This window comes from Alligator mississippiensis, chromosome 4, assembly GCF_030867095.1.
Source record: "Alligator mississippiensis isolate rAllMis1 chromosome 4, rAllMis1, whole genome shotgun sequence".
Classification (NCBI taxonomy): domain Eukaryota; kingdom Metazoa; phylum Chordata; order Crocodylia; family Alligatoridae; genus Alligator; species Alligator mississippiensis.
This window is the reverse complement of record NC_081827.1, coordinates 13,585,236-13,607,108: the sequence shown is the minus strand read 5'-3', so window position 1 is coordinate 13,607,108 and position 21,873 is coordinate 13,585,236. Positions and strand designations below refer to the sequence as shown.

Genomic DNA, 21,873 nt, shown 5'->3' with positions numbered 1-21,873 from the left:
ATAGGTCTCAAAATCACTGCTAAGAAAGAAGCCCCAGGCACTTGCTCCTGCTCTGCACGTGTTGCCTGCTGAAAAATATTGCATAATTCTATTTTGGAAACACGACTGGAAAAGCCCTCAGGATCTCGGTCTTGGGAACGCTCTGGAGAATTTGTCAGGTGGCAATGAGCACCCCCAGCACCATTCTCACAGCAAGTACATGTTTTTCCCCTTGTGGCACATAGAGATCAGCAAACAGTGAGTAGGACTTATTTCTTGGCATTGGTTGTGGGATTGCCACGGAGGGTGTTTAGAGACATCCTGTAATAATTGTTTTCATAGAAGGCACCTGCCACTTGGAAGTTTTCACAAATATTTTTGTTGGCTTGTACAAACTAATAAATCACATGGAATCCATGCACAGTCAAGAGGACTGTATCTAGACAGAATTACTGTTGAGTGGATGCATGCTTGACTGAATAACCACAAGCTAAGAGTACTATTGTTGGTCTGCAAATAGATGAATGCCAGATTTCAAGTGGGGTACCACAGAGCTTTATTTAATATTTTTAATAAAGACTCGAACAGAAAACTTCCTGATGGAGTATGTAGATGACAACACTGGGGGGATTGTAAATATTTTGGAGGATAAGAGTAGAATCTAAAATAATCTTGGTAAATTAGAAAACTAGGCTGCAGAAAACAAAGTAATTCAGCTGAGGCAAAATGTGAGGTGCTGCACCTAAGAAAGAAAAGCTGAATGACTCAATACAGAACAGGAGATAAGTGGCTAGGCAATAGCAGTGCTGAGAGTTGGCTGGGAGCTTCCATGGGTCACACACTCTGCAAAAGTCAGCAATGGGATACAACTGCAGAAAGGGAGGAGAGGACAGGGCAGGACAGGAAGAAAATTGTAAATGCAGTTTAGTTTATCTGACTCCAGTTAGGATTCAGCTGAAGTATTGTATACATTGCTACAGGGGTGTACTTGGTAGCCGTGTTGGTCTGAGACCAACACGGCTGCCAAATACACCCCTGAAACATGGAAGATGCCGAATTTCAGCCGATTTTGGATTTTAAACTTCATTGTAGAAGAACAAGGAAGGTTTTTTGTGGGGTTTTTTTGCCTCCCTACCTACCATCTGACACCTTCAGGGAAGGACTTCCACCTGATCTACACATCAAAGAGCTACTCAACACAGCTCACAAAGACACTCTCATGGACCCAGAGGGACAGACTTCCATCTCCAGCTCCCTCTGTGCAAAAACAAAGTTTATTTCCGACCTATGGGGACTCTTTACCATCTTGTACCAGCTACACTTTTCCCAGAGCCTGACGAAGGGACTTTGATTCTCGAAAGCTTGCAGAAAAGGACAATTTTCTTGCCATTTTCCAGTTGGTCTAATAAAAGGTATCATTTTGGAACCAAGAGTTCTAGTTTTTTGTATGTGTACATTGCTAAGCACTGAACTTTAGGAAGAATATAGAGAAACTGGAAAGGATCCAGAGGCAAGCAACAAAGATGATAAAGGGGTTACAACGTGAGCTTTGTGAGAAAAGACTGCAAGAACTAGGTAGGCTTAGCCTGGTGAAAAGGAGGTTAAGGGCCATGATAGCAGTTTTCAAATCTTCGAAAGACTGCCAGAAAGAAGAGGGGGAAAATACTGTTCTGCCTCACTACAGAGAGCAGAACACAAAGCATTGGGTTTAAACAGCAGAAAAGCAGATTTAGATTAAATCTCGGACACAAATTCCTTGTTATCAGAACAGTCAGACGATGGAACAAGCTGTCCAGAGAAGCTGTGCAATCTCCTTTCTTGGAAATTTTCAAGAAAAGGCTGGATAACAGTTTTGACAGAGGTGGTTTATGTCCTGCATTTATGCAAGGGGTTGGATTAGAGGACCCTTGAGATTGAGCTCAACCCCATTTTTTAAATAAATCAGTGTTTCTTAAAGAATACATGGCACAGGATATGTGTGAAGAAGGAATAGGAAAGTAGAGTGGGGAAGGGGAAATATAAAAGGAGAAAAGAAAGAAAAAATGTTGAACAACTCAACAATAATTAATTAATTGCTGGAGAGAAAACTACGTGCTTATTGTAGGGTAAAATATTACTTTTTGTATTGTGTGTGAAATGGAAGCCTAGACACGCTGGTATAACAAACTTAAGAGGGGTACATGACCCAGAAGAGCTTGAGTAATACTGTCATACAGAAACCAAATGTCATATAAAGACTACAGATGCCGTACACTATGTCATACAGAAGAATAGGGAAACATTTTAGGGTATAGACTGTCAGAAATTTGATTTAAAATATCCTGTGATTGCCATCTAGGAAAAGTAAATACTTCTCCATGTCTGATTGGTATCTCTGCTGTTTGACACACAACATCCTTTTATTTCCTGAGGGCAAAAAAACAGATGTACTTGCAAGATCATTGTAAGTTTTCTAAAATGGATTGGTTTTATGTATTTTCTATCTCAAAACAGATTTGGGGTGGATGTTTTAAATGACCAATATCCATGGAAGATAAAACTGTTTGCTTGAGGTCATCTCTTCTCATATAGTATTTTTGTGTGTTCAGCTTAGACTGTGTGGTAGACAGTTTGGAGCTGAGTAGGAGGAGGAGAGCGAACTAAGAACTAAAGGGTGTCTACACAAAATGCTTAACTACTCAGTAGATTAATCTACCAAGTTAGTGTACTAACTAACTGCGCAGTTAGTTTACTACCTGTATTTATGGGTAGTAACTAACGCCACAATAGACTAAACTACTGCACAGTAAAGCGTCACCATCTACACGTGCATACATTTACTGTGCAGTAAATTAGTCTATTGCGGAGTTAGATACTACCCATAAATACAGGTAGTAAACTAACTGTGCAGTAGTTCCTGTGCAAATAGAGCATGTGTAAATGCTGGCCAGGAGCAAATTTGCTTCCAGTCAACCCCAAGACTAGGGGGCCACAGGGAACAGAGAACTCCCCCAGTCCTGGCACTACTTATTTCCCAACTCCCCCAGAAGCTGGGAGGCGAGCAGTGTGGGAATGGGGTAGCTCTCTGCCCACACCTCCGCCTTGGCACTGTTCAGCTCCTGGCTCCCTGCAGGAGCTGAGAGCCAAGCAGCACTGGGACTCGGGAGCTCCCTGCTTCCCTGCGCAGCTGGGGGCTGACTGGGAACTGTCCCAGTACTGGGGCAGGTCCCAGCCAGGTCTGGGCTGCACAAGGATTTCCTTGACCAGCCCAGGGGTGGCCAGGAACTGTCCTCCCTTTGGGGCAGCACCCAGCCAGCTCTGGGCTCTGCGGGGAAATCGGCACAGCCCAGAGCTTCCTCGGACCTGCCGCAGAACTGGGACGGTTCCTGTCCAGCTCTGGGCTGGCTGGGAAAATCCTCATGCGTCCCAGGGCTGGCTAGGAGCTACCCCAGAAGGGAGACAGTTCCCAGCCAGCCCTGGATTGTGCAGGGAAGCCCTGCTGGGAACAAAACTTGTCCCCATGTGCGCGAGGTGGGAGAACTCTGCAGCGGCAGCCATCTCCCAGCCTTGTGCATATCAGGACCCCCCCTGATGTATATGGGGTAAGGAGGCAGTTGCCTCTGCAGCTGGCAGCTTTCCTGGGCCTGTGCAGATGGGGATGGGCCCTGTACTCCCTACCAACCCTCAGGTTAACACCCAGGGAAAGTCTGGAGCTCCTCCTGGCTGCTACTGAGGCTAAAGCAAGGTTGGATCAGTCCTGTACTGGGTGGTTCTCTTTAGGAGCAGATTTGCTCCCAACAGGGGGCACATGTAGATGTGCTCCTAGGAAAGGCTTACTGTGCAGTATCTTACTGCACAGTAAGCCTGTATAGCATTAATTGCCCGAAGTGAATGGGAAGAATTGGGAGTGGTGACTGGGCAAAAACACTAGGGCAGGAATCAAAGAAAGCATAATTAAGACTGGAGGAGAAGCTGACGGAGAGAGACTGGGGTCAACAGGGTGGTAGGGAGGAACAGATCAGATAAGGAATCAGAGCATTTGGGGGTTGGTTAAGCATGGAGACTTGAATTAGCTAAGGAGCACTTAGGGGGAGATTAAGACTTGGGAGACTAAGATGGCTCTTTCCTAAGACCTAGGAAAAAGTGAATGGGCCTGTGTGAGCTAGGGCTAGCGAAAAGGCAGGACTGAGACAGGAATCAGTTGAGAAGGGAGCATTATCTGTGACCTGCCCCACAGTATTTAATCTCACCCAGCTCCTGTGCTAGCTCATGGAAGATGTAGGATGGCCAACTACAACTGCTACCTGTTACTCCATTAGCTCTAGTGACAAGTCTGAACAGTGGAATTAAAAGCTGACAACCATGCTCACGGCTTGTGCTGGTTTCAAAATGATGCCATATCATGGTATTGCTATTTTTCTGTCTTGTTTTTTAAAAATCTCTAGGAAATTACAAACAGAAACTCAGAACACTAGCATGGTTATCCATATATCCCTATTGGCACGCATGGTTGAATGGGAATGGCTTGTGCTTTGACTGTGAGCTAAGGAATAGCCATTTTGATTAATTTGATCTGAGAAAATGGCAAGTTGCCTAAAATGGACAAGTGATTTTTTTTTCCTGAAGAAAATTGCTGGCTTGAGGCTACTGCTCTGCTTCACCTCACCACAGGTTGCAGCATCACTATGATCCTCCAGACTGCTATGCTTTTGTGGCTCAAACCCAACATGGAGGCTCTGTTTATGGTGGTGAGAAAATAGATGAGTTTATACCTCTTTTGAGGCTCTGCTGAAAATGTCGCTCAGGTCAAGGAAGAACGCTATTTTTACAGACGAAGTGGCATAGATGCCAGCATTCTCCTGAGATTTAAGTCTAAATTTAAAAAGGGGGAAAAATGAACTAGGGGGTTTCTTTATTATATAATTCTTTATAAACACATTGATTTTTTTTTTCCAGTGCGCACACTGATCTCACAATGGGTTTGATTTTACATAATGTAAAAAATACAAAAGGACAGTAAGAATCATCCTCAGTGGGTGCATCTATACAAGATGCCATGTTGCTGTAGTGATCCACTATGGCAGGGGTTTTCAACCTTCTTTGGCATCCGGTTGAGAAGCAGGGAGTCCCCCAGCCGGGGGGGTTGGAAGGGGAGTTCCCCGGCAGCTGATCCACGGGCAGTGGAGGCGAGGGGCCCCCGCCCACAGTGGCAAAACCAAAAGCGCCACTGGCAAAACCAGAAGTGCCCCCACTTCTCTGCACCGCATGCCCCCTGTGGCCTTTCCAAGTACCCCCAGGGGTACATGTACCCCCGACTGATAACCCCTGCACTATGGTGATGTAGCTTGTCACTATGGTGACTGTGAGGCACAAACTGTGACACTGACGCTATGTTGCTGTAGCAACGAGCTACCTCGCTATAGTGCGTCGCCACGGCACCATAGCTGCTAAAAATAACAATGTGCTGCCCTTTAGTACCTCCTAAAGGAAGTACTAAAGGACAGCACAGTAACGAATGCACTGTGGGGGGTATGTGTAGATGTGCCTAGTCGGAGCTGGACAGGCAGGGGTCAGCATAGGTTTGTTTGCATCAGTACATTTAAAGATTTCCCTGCTCTTTACAGAACAGTTCCTGATTTGTTCTTGCCTTTTGCGACTAAAAGGCCTAGTGGTTTTTCTTCCTCCATGCAAGTTCTTTGAAAAAAAGTTATTATACGTAGGGAATTGTAGCTGTTTAAGTAGAAAGGCTTTAAGCAAACGTTTTGGTAAGTATGTGTTCTTGTTGCTGCTGATGTAATGTTCCAATGCCCACTGCTGGAGCTGGTAAGGGAGGTCGGCTCACAAGATGGAGCTGAAATTAAATAAAAATTACAATTAGACTGATGACTGATTAAGATTCAGGGTTATACCTTTACATGGACATCTATCACCATAGGATCCAAGTGCCTCATAATACAATAAAAATATCGGATCAGTGAATCCCACATGGGAATAAATCAGAGCTTCCCAAAGAGTTGTATTTAAAGTACTTAAGTACAATAAGACCCCAAACTGGCTCTGACTACTAGGTGCTACTATAATATTAAATCAGCAATAGCCTAGGCTGAACATAACATTCATAACCCTGTGTTTATGAACAGAATTAGACTCATTACTAATTCTAGGTAACAAAATAGAAAGTGTCCATCTATTTCATTTATGTTTAAAGTTATAGCAAATTACTGGTATAGGAGAGAGAATAAACAATTACACTCGTCTGAGAGTTAAGTTCTCCCTCCCCCTTTTAAAAGAGTATATGGTTATGGCTGTTTACAGCCATATTCTTTTTTATATATTAGAATATATATATATATATATATATATATAAAAAATGAAACTGGAGGTTGAGCTTTGAGATATATGGTACAGAATCATAGAAAATGAGGGTTGGAAAGGCCCTCAGGAGATCACATCTAGTCCAACCCCCTGCTCAAAGCAGGACCATCCCCAACTAGATCATCCCAGCCAGGGCTTTGTCGAGCTGGGCCTTAAAAAAAATCTTTGAGGATGGAAATTCCACCACCTCTCAAGGTAATGTTATATTCAGCCTAGGATATTGCTGATTTAATACTACAGTAGCACCTAGTGATCATGGCCAATATATATATTGGAGGGTTTGAGCTTTGAGATATATTATACATCTCTGTGGCAGAGCACAGGTTGTACCTGCCACTTGAAGGGCTTGAGCAGGCTGCAGATCAGCCTACAGGTGGGAGCAGACCCAATCAGGAGGGTCATATGGCACCCAGGGAACTGCCTGATTGGTGTAAGGCTAGGCAGACAGGGTATAAGACAGGCCTTGGGAGCACAACTGGGCAGTTGCAGTTGGAGAGGTGAAGAGTGAACGTCTCCCAGGCAGAGTACTGCAGCTCCAGAACACCTGGAGGTCAGGGTAGGAATGTGGGGATGGAGGAGATTTCTGGTCCTGGGACCTAACCTAAAACTACACCCTGCTGGGGCTAGATGGTGTGGTGGGGCTGTCTGTGGCAAGGCAGTCTCCAGGAAATGCCACACCAGTGCCTTCCTAGTAAGAGGTAAGTATAGGGCACCAGAAAGCCTCAGCTCCCACTGCCTTACGAGTGACCCCGTGGGAGGGAAAGGCTAGTGAAGCACACCCCAACAGAAAAGCACAAGGCCAAGGCCCACAGAGTGGGGCTTGAGGCCCATGGGGCATAAGGCCCAGAAGCTCCAGTAAGGGGACAGAGTATTAGTGCCAGTGAGGGGGCGCAGTGAGATCCAGAGGCTGCGTAGACTATGGTCCGTGAGAGGGGCCTGAAGGACTGCACATTGGCTGACCCATAGGGCAGAGAGCGAGTGAGCCCAGTGAGGGTGCAACAGCAGGCCTAGGAGGGGTTCAGTGTAATTATGTGGTCCATGAGCTCAGAAGGAGGAGCTGTATGGGAGAGGGCTAGCTGCCAAGAACCTACCAATAAAACCTCGACTGGTCAATGGTGGGGCCAGGACCAGGACAGTCAACGGGCCTGAGCACCCACTGCAAAGGACAGCCAAAGCTAGGAGGCTTGGAGTCCCAACTAGCCTAGGGATGAGGCTAGGGCCTGCAAGGCCAAAAGTCCAAGAGGGGGTCACTGCCAAGAGGGAAAGTGATCTAGGGGGATTTGCAGCCCAGTATGAGGGTGGAGGTTAGGCTGCCTGAGTAGAAGGGATCCAGGTCAGGGTCTGAATGGTCAGACTAGAATATAGTGGGGCCAGAGCCATGTAGTGATGCCATCTGCAAGGCATGGGACATAGTGTAGGGCTGGTATGGAGCCATGTATTACACCCTTGGCATCAGGCATTAAATGGGCAGCCTCCCGCCTATAAACACCTCTTCAGTTGCATCAAAGGTGAGGCAGGTGGATGGACTCCCTTAGACAGGTGGGCAGGCCGATGATTGGATGGCCTTGAGACGGCTCCCTGTCACAGTCTCAAAGCTCAAACTTCAGTTTAAAAGAATACAGCACAATAAGATGACCTTACCTTACATGCTAACTGCTTCTCAAACCTTGGTGACACAAAGGTCCAGGGACCCATGTTCTGTGGTTCCTCCTGACTCCAAATAAAATCTGTAAGAGAACGTAAGAGAATCAGAGCCATACTGGGTCAGACCAGTGGTCCCTCTAGCCTAGTATCCTGTCTCTGACAGTGGCAGGAATGGATGCTATAGAGGGACAACACTGACCCAGATATCTCTAGTGATCTCTTCCTTGTTCAATACCCTCTCTGGCATCCACCATTATTAGTTACAGATACCAGAAGAAACTTATCCAACCATTCTATTCAATAGCCATTAATAGATCTATCATCCATGAATTTATCTAGTCCCTTTTTGAACCTGGCTGTGCTATCTGCCTCCACCACATCCTGTGGAAATGAATTCCACAAGCTAACTATGGGGTGTGTAAAAAAGAAGAAACTTTCTGTGTATATCTACACTGCACATTGTCTCACTGAATCCAAAACCAGGTAATGACGCATCTCCTCGGCTAATCCTCTTTGTCGCATATTCCCATTGTTTCTACAGCGGTCTTACCAACCCTAACCAGGGCACTGCCTTCCATGCTTATGTTCACCAGACTGGGTTCACCTTCAGGTCACAGACCGCTAGAGCCAGAGGGCTATATTTTTTAATGAATACCCCCCAAAAAACAAAAACAAAACCGCAAGGTGTGAAAACACACATGGGCAGGTGTAAAAGTGTATGATTTAAAAACAAACTATCCTTCTCTCCCCTTTTTATTCCTCTACCTTCAGCTCCTTGTATTACAGAAAACATTCACTTGACTTTCTTTCTCTGTCAAGGTACCAAACAGCAGAGTCTGCCACTGAGTTAAACCAGATCTTCAATCTTTATTTAAATGCACATATGAAATTAAACCCCAATATCAGAAAGGCAGCCAGGACAAGGACCGTCTCCAACACTATGCCTGTACAATACCTAACCAAGTGGGGTTCCAATTTCAGCTGGGGCTTGTAGGTAACATCGTAAGACAAATAATGTCAAACTTGATAAACTGAGTAGAAACTGGTAGCATATAGTTGGAGGTGTAGAAAAGTTGATTCAAAATTGCGCGTCCATCTTGTAGACCCTAAAATGTTATGCTTAGCTCATGTAATAAAAGGCTTATGTGTCTGAAAAGCAGTCATATTCAAACTATTCATAGAGAGGAAAAACACTCTAGGATTTTAGTACTAAAAGGCAAGAGTGACAAGCAGGAGCTCCTAGATAGCTGTGGGTTTATTTCACCTTCTTTAAGAAAACCTACAAACGAAGTGCAAAGACCTGTCTGACCTTTGGCATTCTTGTATTTGTTCATTTCTTGCTGAAGAGCTTCCAGAGGGAAAGGGCACAGCTCTTCAAGTCTGATGATGGCAGTGCTGCGCTGCTGTTCTCCAAGGGCTTCCCTCTGTTTCACCAAGGCATAATAATGTTTGCCCGAACACAGCACCACCCGGGTGACACTAAGGGACAGAAAAATGCAAATAGCTGAGGTACAACCTCTTAAAGAGACACTGTGCAGCCACTATACGCTAAACCCGAAATGCTTTTTCTCTTCTTAAGAATCGTTTCATGCCAAAGTGCTGAATATCTGAACACAAAAGAAAGTTTTTTGTTCAGATACTCAGTTTTGGGGGAGGGCAGAAAGGGAGAAGGATGGATCCAGTGGTTTGATTGCCACCCGGGGACTCCGAGGACCTGGTCTCTGCCACAGGTTGCCTATGTGATCCTTGATAAATCACTTAACCTATGCTTCAATTCCCCATCTGTAACATGGGGAGAACAGCATTCTTCTGCTACACAAGTGTTGTGAAAGATATTGAGGCAACAGGATACCACGCTGATGGGGGTGACAAATACCTCAGACAGAAGTTAGTGGGCAATTTCGCTATTGCTGAAGCAGGGCGGGGGACAGACATATGCACAACACACTATTAAAATACAAACTGCTGCTTCAGCCATGGTCCTCATCCCTACACTCTCTACTTCAGCATCTCAAACTTCCAAAAACAAAGGCTACAAAAATAATTGTGCTTCCTCATAAAAAGTCAAGGGACAAGGAGAAAGCACTTGCATTTTATAAATGAGCAGAACCAGAGACTGATGGGGGGTAGGGGGGTGGAAGTGGTACAGCAGTCCCGATGTACCCCCTTTAGAAACCCTGGATCTGCAGAACTGATCAGTGTCCAGCGTATTACCGAGAAAAGCAAGATAAGCCATTCCCAAACTCAGCTCTATTAAACCTCAGACCTGAACTGCTATACCCAAAACCTTTCTAGTGTTTTATTCCTGAGCCTTCTCTACGAGCTGCCAGCTGTGCTAAATTGCGTGCTTGTTTTGAGTGTACAATTCCCCAAGGACTGCACAATAAATCACACTAAGTTTGCATTTATGGAAATCTCCTTCACATCCTTCTCTTATTTACAAGGGTGCTCATTCTGCTTCTTCATTCTCTCTCCTCAGGAAATTATCAGGCATAAAATTTCCAAGTATACAACTTGCTTTAGTGACAATTATGCAAATAAGTTTTTGGAATGTTAATATTAGAAATAAGAATGAAATTACCTTTTTGGGTCAATTGATGAATCGCCAATGACTGGCCGGAACGTTGTCCCTGGAGCCAATTCCTGAAGACCTGACACAGCAGCCTAAGGCCAGGGAAAAAAACAGGATATTTAACTTGTGGTTTACAAATCTAAAAGGTGTAAAAATCAAATAACAGTTAAGTAAGCAGGAAGTGAAATATCAGCCTGAGAAATATCCACAGAGTCATATGCTCCTGGGTATAAATCAAAAAGTTATCAGCTACCCATAGCAGGTGACTTTCTTTGTTAACAACGAAGGTTGTTAGCAGTGGCTACAATAAAACCAATGAACAGCTGATACTGATCATCATTACAGCAATTCTGGCATGCTAATTTTAGTTACCAGATTTAAAGAAGAAAAGTATACCACTGTGAAAAATTACCTAGGGAGGGGTTTTTTGGTTGGTTGGTTTGTTTCCAGGATTCTCTCGCTCCACAGAAGGCAAAAGCTAAATAGGACTGATGTACTCTGGGGCAGTCTTGTGATCCTCAAACACAGCAGGTTGTTGTGTTAATGCAAAAAGATCAGGAAGCAAAACTGAGCAGTGCAGTTTCAAATGTCTGCTGTTTGCATTTCACACAGGTTGGACTAAGAGGACACAGTCAAATTAGACACTGTTGTAGCTCCTTTTTAAAAAAAGTACGTGGGAAATTTAAGTGTTATAGTGGTTTGGCTTGGACTGGTAAAATTTACCGGTGCAAGATACAAGCCAGGGTTTAATTGATTTAAGAGGGCAAATCTACACTGGCCTGAAAACACTCCCTGCCCTGTGCACGCTGAATTCTCGAAAAGTGTCATGAAGTTGCTGTTATAGAGAGGTATTTGCTGTACCCACTGCTGTTCTCATGAGCAAAATGAACCTGAAAGCCACAGAGCAGCAGTGGGAATGCCCTGGCAGGGGCCAAGAGGTGGCTATCTGGCATATTTTCAGCTGTCAGCAGATTCAGATGCATGCTGTCTCACATAGCACCAACATGCCCCGAGTGTCCGGGAACAAAGTTGTACCAACAGAACCTCACTGGTTCAAAACTATCTCTTCAATTAAGTCCATGTAGTTTGGCATTTTGATTAGACCTTAGACAGAAAAAGAAAGAGCAACCATGGAAGAGAGGTTTGCCTTACCGGGAGCCTGAGGAGCATTTTGGGAGAGGCAATGATTAGCGGTTTCCGGAAGTTTCGAATCATCTGCCTTCGGAGTAAATGGAAATATTGTGCTGGGGTGGTTGGATGCACCACTGACATATTCACATTATCACCATCAACTCCCTCCTCTGAGCTGTCACACATCTGTGAAAAGGGAACACAATAAAACCTCATCAAGCCACAAACCAAGCAAGCAAGACCCAGCAAAGGAGGACTGTGGTATTCACACTAATGTCTGAAAAGGGAAAGAGGAAAGTGTTCCAACACGTGCCAAAAGGTCCTGCATGACTTACAGGGAAAGGCAAACAGGGAAGGAGGGATGTGGCTTTAGCTCTACAGTATTACAGAATCCTGCTAGCACCCTGTTTGCATTACAAGCTTAACCGGCTCTGCAACCATTCCTATCCCCCTGTAGCAGAAACAAGCTTTAAAACGAAGTCTCTATCTGAGCCTGGACCCATATGCTACCATCACTCAGTGATAGTTTGTAAAGATATCACGGAGATGTTTGGAGAAAGAGGAGTCTGACCCCAGCTGATTTCCTGCCCTTTGGGCAGGGGGCTGGACCCGATGATCTTGTGAGGTCCCTTCCAGCTGTAACATCTATGAAATCTATGTTAAGTCCATAAATTGTTTATAGGTTTGGTTTATAATGCAACTAACCTCACCCCTTACAAATTAAAGGTCGTGTCTTTCTTATGCAAGCTTTTAGTCCTAGGATCTTCGTGAGAATTTGGCCTGCCCAGGATCACGCTGGAAAAATGAGGCACGAAGCTGTCAAAGAGCAACTTAATCTCCACTGACTAATCTATTATGGGCCTTGCCTAAGCTTGTGTCAAACTCTACAATGAAACTGCTGACTCCAAATTTCCACCTGAACCCTTAAGCTCATCCTTTCTCCCTTACCCATACACACCATTTCTTTTTCACAGATCCTATTTTTCACAGATCCTATCTTGACTGAAGGATCCTAATTAGACTTTCCAACCTTTCCCCTGACAAGTGCTATATGCATGCAACAACCTGCGACAGCTTCTCCCCAAAGCATTTGCCATTGACAAGCCTCAATAACATGAGATAGACTGGTGCATTGATCTACCTGCAAGAAGCGTTCTAATCGACAGGACGAGTGTTCAGGGCCTGCACCATCATAGCCGTGGGGAAGAAGAATGACAATTCCACTCTGCAGGAGCCACTTAGCTTCACCTAAACAAGGAAGATAAGGAGAGATTTATGTTGGACATAAAACCCCAAAAGGACTTGTTACCTTGCATTAAGACTGTGAAAATCATCTCCCAGAAGGCTTTTTTTAAAGTAATCTATCAGGATACTAAAATCACCATGCAATTAATATCATGAGATTTAATGTGGGAGTTAATTGGTCAATTTTACAGTTTGGCATGGTACAAATTTGATTATCTGAAGTGTCCCAAATTGGCAGTAACATGAGTTTTTCCAGGGGCCACTTCATATATAAATCAGGCTCTAAGGAGAATTCAGCCTCCAGCACTTGTACCAGCTCCTTCTTCTCCACTTAAAAACCTGAAATTGGTGTAATTTGTTGCTGAAACTGTAAACCCTGACTCCACTTGTATTTGATCAATCTCTCATCCTGATTAGGTAGGTGCCTCTAGCAAGAGCCTCTTAAAAAGAAAAAAAATAATATTAAGTAGACGTAAACTTAAAATTCTCTGAATGGAAGTAATTCACTGTTTGTCCTCTTCTGAATTCTTGTACAGCAAATTTCTGTGCCACACTACTAGGAAAGTGAGCATTTTAATATATAGTATGTCAGCTTAATCACTTGGCCTTGATGAAATGTATGCTAATACCATCCAGCACTGCAGTCCTGTCCTACCATTCACCATAATTAGATTAAGCCCATTTCCTGGGAACTTCCTCAATGAAATGCCATCTCAAATTACGTGCAAATTCTATTATCCCAACACACCACTGAAAAAGAATTCTGCTGTCAAGCAAACTGAGGTCTGACTCCACTTGCAAATTCAATTTGGTTTTATGACCAATATTTAAAATTGTAACATCATTATGGATTAAGTCATCCTTGCTCTGCTTGCAGTGATTTTCCTGCTTTCAATTTTGAATAGACCTTTCACAGACACTTGTTTGTGGGGGGGATGAGAGAGGTTCTCTACGTAGGTAGATTTCTTGCACCCATGACAGGGAAGAACTGCTTGCCTTGTGCATACTGTCTTAGTTCAAAGGAATATTTGTAAACCCACCAATGGCAATAACTCCGAATAATCTACCCCTTCTCCACTCACCTCCAGAAATGAAAGTGTCAAATATTATCTGGGCCCCATTGAAGAAATCGCCAAACTGAGCCTCCCAAATTGGTAATAATTTGGGACTCTCAATACTCATTCCATATTCAAAACCAAGCACAGCTTCTTCGGACAGGGGGCTGTTGCTCACCTAACACAGAGAAATAGTTTGGAAGCAGTGACAGGGATAGAAAAAAAACAAAAAACAGAAAGGATCTGCTTTATGGAGTCAAATGCAATTCTTTGAAATCAAAGCATATCAATGAAAAATTTTTTTAGATGGCCCCTTTATGACTTCATCTACCCATCCACAGCTGATCTCCCACCAAGAAAAAACTTCTAAACCATTTCAAATGGGAGTTAAAAGATAATGCACTACAGCTGAAGATGTATAGCTATCTCCCATCAGCATTACCATTGGTAATGATGTAATGCTGCTCATCTGCAAGTCAGACCATGATTCCTTTCACCCCAGGCTGACTCTAGTGGCCAACCACTTGTTATACACAAGACCAGACCCTTTAATTAGGGAAAAGGTTTGGAGCCTGAAAACCTGGGTGGGTATTCTTCCAGAAACAAGATGTGAATCCCACTCTTGACACACAGATGCCCCATGCATGAATGGGGCAATTCCTTTGGTCAGCAGCATCTGTTGAAGCTGTGCCTGTGCCCCAGAAGTTGTCATGTCTCCATTTTGCCCGACACGAAGCATGGAGAAGGTCCAGCCACCCCTGTCTTTCACGTGATGCCTCAGTACTAGCTGGCAAAGAGGACTCTTGGTGCCCGCTCTGCCTGGGATATGGACACGTGCCACAGCAGTGCTCCATTTGTTTCTCTCTCTCAAGTGCACAAGAGAAGCATGCCTGAAAGTGCTCCTCAGGAGCTGGCTGCACAGAGATGAAGATTAGGCCTAGACCACACACATCTGGTCTAGTCTTCTCAATTAGCATCCCAGTGAGCAGAGCAAAGCTGCTTCTTAAGCAAAAAGTACCTACTCTTAATACCATATGAAGTCCTGCTCTGTCAAGTGTGCCACTTACCTCTAGGAAGCCCTTCTGGTCTGGGGACATGTGGTTCAGAGGGATGTAAGTGTCGTCCGTCTCTTGGCAAACCAACATTGCATGTCGTTGGCTGAATGTTCCCCTGCCGACATCCTGTCCACTTAATCGGATATTAAACCCTTATCAAGCAAGGAACAAAGTATGGTTAAATAATTCAAGCTGCAAAAGGAGACAGCATAAGGGACAATAGCTCCCCACGCTCCACAATATTGCTCCTCTCTTCAAATCTCTCCTGACCACATAGAAGTGAAGCTTATTTATTGTAAGACCCTGGATCTATTTGCCCCACTTTGCTTACCCATATTTGCACTCTTCAGCCAACATCCTCCCAACACTTCCCATGCCTTGGTCCCAACTGCTCCTCCAGGATCCTTTCTACCACTCATTTTTGTACTCCCCCACTTCACTTTGTACACTTGCTCCAACACTATTAGCTCTCACAGACCTGACCTTCTTCCCCTCCTTCAAACACACTTCACCCATGAAGACTTTCAATATTGCCCCTGGTTTAGATTGTACACTCTAATGCCGCTGTGATGGGTAACAGCTTTCGTATAAATATGTAGCCAGACTGATTTGTGTGAACCACTTTTGTCTTGTATCTATGCTGGAACCTAAGTTCTTCGGAGCAGGCACCAAAATGGTCACCGCTATTACTAACACACTGAAGCTCATGAAGACAAGAGAGCCAACTGAACACAAGCTATCACCCTTCCATCCTAGCACTGGACACTTTTGAGCAAAGACTTCCACTTCTGGCAACTGCTTAGTTATTTTGTGATACTAGTAATAAGCAACCAAGACATCAGAAACAAATCACAAAATACAAGTGTAATGCAAACTGAAGACCAGGTCAGAGTGGAGAAAAATCTGTTAGTCAACCATAGGAGTATTTTTTTTTTCAGAATAAGCATATGGGTTGTTCCCTTGGAATCAATCAATATGACTGTTCATGTGCTTAGCTTCAAACCTTAAGTTGTTTTATTTTCCTGAATTAAAGCCTTAATCCTTTGGGTCACTTTAGGGACTAATTTATAAGCAAAGGTGACCCAAGAGAGTCATGACTTGTAACTGCATTTTTAACTAATAAAGCAGCTGAAATGTCAGGTTTTATAGCTGGTGATAATTCTTGCAACTGATGATAAGATGTGCATAAAACTCATATGGCAACAATGTTTTCTATTCCCTGCTGTCTGGTTGTTTCTTACCTTGGCTGAGCAGGGCTCCAAAAGCTAATGCTTCAGCCGTAGCCCAGTCCAATTTTGTTCCCTCCTCCACTTTCTGTTTTCTTGCCTGTCCATTAATGAGAAGTAAAAATAATGGGTTATCACTTCTGTCTGCACATCAGATGCCACTGATCAATCTGTGTAGCTAGAAAAAAAACCCACATAGAGCAACACGACTACTCTAAGTCATTATTCACCATAAGCACTTAGCCTGTAAACAGCTCTCTGCATGTGAAGGGGACTTCTGTTCATTCAGATGAACAATGACTCATGAATCCAATTACAGGGTGTGAAAACCTTGGATCTTGAACTATTTAGAGTAGGAGCTCTGCTTTTAACATCTTATGCTTTTGCTCCACCTAGTTAGTGCTGGTGAAAGATGCCAGAATTTAAGTGTTCTGTAGATGGAGAGACCATAGGCTGCATCCATGGGCAGAGCTAGGATTTTGAAAAGAGGGGTGCAGATGGTATAGTACATCATCATATGTAATATAATACACATTTTATTCCAGGTAGAAATGAACTAGAACCTTATAATAATATGCTAGGGGCCTAGGGATATATTATTCATTTTAAGATTGAAGCAAAAACAATATAACCTTTATTGGAATCTGCATTGATTTGCAAAATCATCTATTGCATATACACAAACACAACAAACTGGGCAAAATATAATCAAAAGATATTGTTTCCTTGGTCTTGTTGTCATTAGAATCAAATGCACATCTCTTTCAGATTGATAAAACACAATCTAGTTTTCCTGAGCATCTTGACAGTCTAATGCTTCACTGAAAGTTGTTTCCACGCCTGTTTTGATGTTCACTTGAGTTAATGTTTCCATACTCAAGTTGATGTTTTTGGCTTCAGTAAAATAATAAGTAAAAATAGCAATCAGATCCCAGCCGCAACAATAGAGAATTATTTTGTCTCAAGAGGATTATGCTCTTTTTTTTTTTTTTTTTTTTAACATCATCACTTTCTGTGTTACATTTCTATAACAGGCCTCCTGCCTGAGTAACGGGATTAACTCAGAGCATCAGTAAATCCTACAGACCTGCACATATGTCTTCAGAAGGTGGCTGTGCATTTGGAGCTCTTCAGGAACCTCCACGGACTTGATTCCAATGAACTGGAGGAGCGACACAGGCACACCCGTGTCCCACGTGGTGATCCTAGCGGTGGGTTCCACCATGCCACTCCAGTGCGCCTGCAGGTTGGTGGGAGGAGGAGTATACAACGTCATGTTGGCAAGATGGTTGTTCAGTTTGGAGTAGTATGATGTCTTTATCTCTGATACTTCGTCCTCAGTCATGAGTCCACCAGCTACTAGCTGCTCTGCATATGTATCTGGGATGCTCTTACGAGATCTGTCAGGGAAAAAATAAATAAATAAAATCCCACAGTTAAAAGTAATGAGGAAACATAACCCTGTCAGTACGAGGCAGAATTATACACACTGTCTGATGGAGTCTCTATTTCTGTCATTCCAAGTCTGGCAGAAATTCTCCAGGACACAACTTGATATACTGTCACTGTACTGGAAAGGTTTCTTTAATGGGTAATTACTGGGCAAAAATAAAGGCTCACAGTCAGATGAGTCCTGATACTATTAGGCTCATCTTCTAAAAATAATGAGCTCGCAGTGAGCTTCTAATGAGCTCTATACGCATTTCACTGTACCCTCCATATCAGCTCTGACAATCCATGGATGAAATGCTGCTTTTGCAGCTAAAATTGGGATTAGTATTAACACTCATACAAAAGTTAAGGATCTAGCTAAGCAGACAGCCATCTTGAGCAGGCCTTCTATGTGCAACTCCACCAAAACCCTTCCTACCCAGGAGTTCATACCCTGAACCCAGAGGCTGATTTGCCCTTTCCTCACAGGTAAAGACCCACTATGTATGGGTTCAAAATACAAGTAACATGTGAGCTTGTTCTTCAAAGGGGCATCAACTAACGAACTAGGCATGCCTTCCCTGGTAACACCTACTTTCTCTTTAGGATGCAGGTTCTCTTGACAGTATGCTGAAGACAGCACAGCAATGTCTACCGGCATGTCTAGTGACACTTCTATGTGTCTATTGACACTTCTGCTGTGAACAGCAAGACAGAGTGAGCTAGATCAAGGGCTCAGATTACATTTCAGCCAGAGGGTTCTGTTATAATCTGAAAGTGAAGAAGAGCGTTATGTGGGGCTTGTGCAGACACAAGTTCCACTTTGGTCCTGTTCTTCATGTTAGAAGTATTAACCCTACCTAATGATTTTGTACATGCCGGGATTCGTGAAGAACGGCTCGTCGAGTTCGTTGTGACCCCACTGTCTATAACACAGCAAGTCAACAATCACATCCCGTCGGAAGTTGCGCTGGTATTCGACAGCTAGGCGTGTGGCTCGGATGACTTCTTCAGGATCATCCGCATTCACGTGGATAATTGCACACCCAATTATCTTACCTGCACCAGGAGTCAAAATATAGGAGGATAAGTCACACTCAGGACAACATCCAACCCTCTTCATCCTTTGCAATCATAGGAAAGTGAGCCTTGTTTTCTGATCTGACCACTTTCTCTTAACCCAGGTGGGTAACCTCAGTAACAAAGGAAATCTAGGGATATGAGCTACAAAAGCAATGCAGAGAAATAGAACAGCTTACTTTTCCATCAGTGTTCCTGTATCCACCAACATCTGATTTGATGAAGCAGTAAAACAGAAACACTTAATATAAAATGGCCAAGACACACACCTACATTTGTTTAGTTCTGGGGGGGGATATGATTACAGACATACATAGGAATGAATCTCATGTACAAGTCCACCAGCTATACTATGATCATAGCAGAGGTATAGTGAAGTGATACAGTACATGAAAGACGGCTGGGGGGCCACAACAGCGGTAAACGGGGAGCTCATGCAGATGCCGCCAGCACTGTCGGTGGTGGGGGGTGGCGGCGAGTGGTGAGCACCCTTTTCATAGGGGGTGCACTGCCATACTCAGGAGGTGTACATGCACCCATGTGCACCACCTATGCGCCGCCAATGATACAGTAGGACTTCGCTAACAGAAAGCCTGAAAGAGCCATACTGGACACTGATATTCAGTAAATTAAAAAGAGCGCTTAGTATACTAAATCACAAGACAGATTTTAAATGCGTGTTGATTATAATAAAAAGAAATCTTTACTACTGATGAAAACTTCATAGTAATATATATTTTTACAGAATGCCATAGAATATAATATGGGTTCTATGGCATTCTGTAAAAATAGTACTTTTTTATTACATTTTTGAGTGGGTGAAAAATTCTTTGCATTTGGTTTTTGCTTTTTAACCTCATAGGAAAAGGGCTAGAAGGAACCTCATAAGCTCATCATGTCCAGGCCCTTGCTCAAGGCAAAATCATCCAGAACTAAACCAGCCCAGCCAAGTGTCTATCCAACCTGCTCTTGAAAACTTGCAAGGATGGAGATTTCACAATTTCTCTAGGTAGCCTGTTCCAATGCTTGACCACCCTGATAGTCATAAAGTTAAGATAGTTTCTCCTAATCTCCAACATACATTTCCTCTGCTGAAGCTTGAGGCCATTGCTCCTAGTCATGTACCCTATGGCCACACTAGCCTATCCTCTCCGTAATGACCCTTTAGGTATTTAAAGACTGTTATCAAATCTGACCTCAGTGCCCTCAGTTCTCTTCTCCACACTTAATAATTCTAGTTCTTTCACTTTCCCCATAAATGTTACATCCCAGACCACAATCCATCAGTATAACCAGGGCAGGCCAAGCACCTTTGGGGCCCAAAAAAACAGAAGTGGCTGCTGCAGGCGGCTGAGCAATGACAACTGTGATCACAGAGTCAACCAAAGTTGCCACTGTCCCTGTGTCCCAGGTACCCAGCTGTGTTCCTATGTTGCTCCCGTACTCATTTTTGTTGTGCTGTGCTGGACACTTTCCAGTCTGTTCACATCCTTCAGAACTGGACACAGTACTGCAAAGTGTGTTCAGTATGTCCACCAAACAGAGCGGAAGAATCACTTCACCTGATTTGCAAGTGACACTCCTGTTGCTACATCGCAGTATGCTGTTCAGTTTTTTTGCAAACAAGAGCACACTGTTGGCTCATATTCTACTTCTGGCCCACTGTACCCACTTTATTCTGCAGTACTACAGCCTAGTCAGTCATTCCCAATCTGTATTTGTGCATGAAATTATTCCATCCCAAGTGCAGGATTCTGCACTTGACCCTGTTGAATTTCATCTTATTGATTGCCAAGCATTTTTCCAGTTTATCCAGATGATTCTGGATCCTAATCCTGTCCTCCAAAGTGTCTGCAACTCCAACCAACTTAGTGTCATCCACAAATTTGCTAAGCATGTTCTACTGTATTCTCAAAATGCGCACATATTTTGTATAACTCATCCCAAACAGAGGTGATTCCACAGCATGTGTGAACATTAACTGTCCAGACCCCAAAGAAGAACATATACAGTTTATAGTTATTTTTGCATAGGCTACAAAACAGCTTGCCTCATGCACCTGTTACACATACCAATGTCACTACAGTACAGTGATGATCTCCCTCGTTCTGGAGGAGTGGTATATCCCAGCTGGTTGTTAACAATCAGATGGATGCTTCCACCAACTCTGAAATGTGGCAGATTAGAGAGCGTCAACGTTTCAGGAACAATCCCTTGACCAGAGAAAGCACCATCACCGTGAACCTAAATTATGGAAGGAGACAGAAAGGTCTCATTACTATCACTGAAACAGAGGTGTCAAAAATGAGACGTAACCCATTACTCATATTCCTTTAAAATGAAAAGGGGGAACATATACAGCTCTACATGTACACCCAGATTCCAGCTCCCCTACTGGTTACTGTTTTCATCCTTTGAGAAATCTTGCAGTCTTAACTCCAAAGGTACATAGCCAGCAGCATCTAAATAGATGTTGGCTGGTCTACCATCTGCTCAGAGCAGACTAATCTCTTAAAATAGACTGGCCATTGCACGCAGCATGATCTCAAATATAGTAGGTGCAGTAAAGGAGTCATGGTTAGCAACCCACAGTAGTGATCAATGAGCATTATTATAAGCCAGTCCCCATATGGTACACTGACTCTCTGCCCTAAAAATGAAATGTGGCACAAAGCATACATGAAAAATAGAGCTCATTAACCCAAAAGTAGAATGCTATGTGAACATGGCTAGACTGAGCCCTGTTCTGGAGAAAGCTGTTGCAGAACTAGCTCAGGGTCTCTCTGCATGATGCTGCCTTGTGCTATATAGCTGTATCCTAAAGTATCTGAATAACATTGTTAGACAATGCTCTGGTATCATTCCCAGTGTCATCCATCATCCAGACACAAATCTTCTACAAGGAATCAGCCATTTGAGGAGGCTATATAGGACATTTGATATCAAAGAACCTGAGTCACAAATTCCTTTTCTATTTAAATCCTCTGCAGTAGCTAGTTAGCCTCTCTTCCAGCAATGACAGCTCATTCTACTAAAATGGGAGCGGAAAACAGAGAGAAAAACAATATGTTAAATTTATTCTAAACAGTAAGTCAGCAGAC

The 21,873-nt window shown here is 43.5% G+C and overlaps 1 protein-coding gene across 1 annotated transcript in view; it reads right to left on the bottom strand.

Annotated features, from left to right (window-relative positions):
• Positions 1-4,853: 4,853 nt before the first annotated feature.
• The window catches only part of DHTKD1 (dehydrogenase E1 and transketolase domain containing 1), a 28,488-nt gene continuing 11,468 nt past the window's right edge, over positions 4,854-21,873 (bottom strand). The window contains exons 6-17 of the mRNA XM_059725782.1: positions 20,845-21,016; positions 18,553-18,751; positions 17,349-17,661; positions 16,277-16,361; positions 15,048-15,187; positions 14,008-14,158; positions 12,822-12,928; positions 11,702-11,866; positions 10,559-10,641; positions 9,287-9,456; positions 7,975-8,060; positions 4,854-5,809 (exon numbers count right to left, since the gene is read on the bottom strand). Coding sequence (XP_059581765.1) covers positions 5,708-5,809; positions 7,975-8,060; positions 9,287-9,456; positions 10,559-10,641; positions 11,702-11,866; positions 12,822-12,928; positions 14,008-14,158; positions 15,048-15,187; positions 16,277-16,361; positions 17,349-17,661; positions 18,553-18,751; positions 20,845-21,016 — 1,773 coding nt within the window. The 3' untranslated portion in view covers positions 4,854-5,707. The remainder of the gene's footprint in view (positions 5,810-7,974; positions 8,061-9,286; positions 9,457-10,558; positions 10,642-11,701; positions 11,867-12,821; positions 12,929-14,007; positions 14,159-15,047; positions 15,188-16,276; positions 16,362-17,348; positions 17,662-18,552; positions 18,752-20,844; positions 21,017-21,873) is intronic.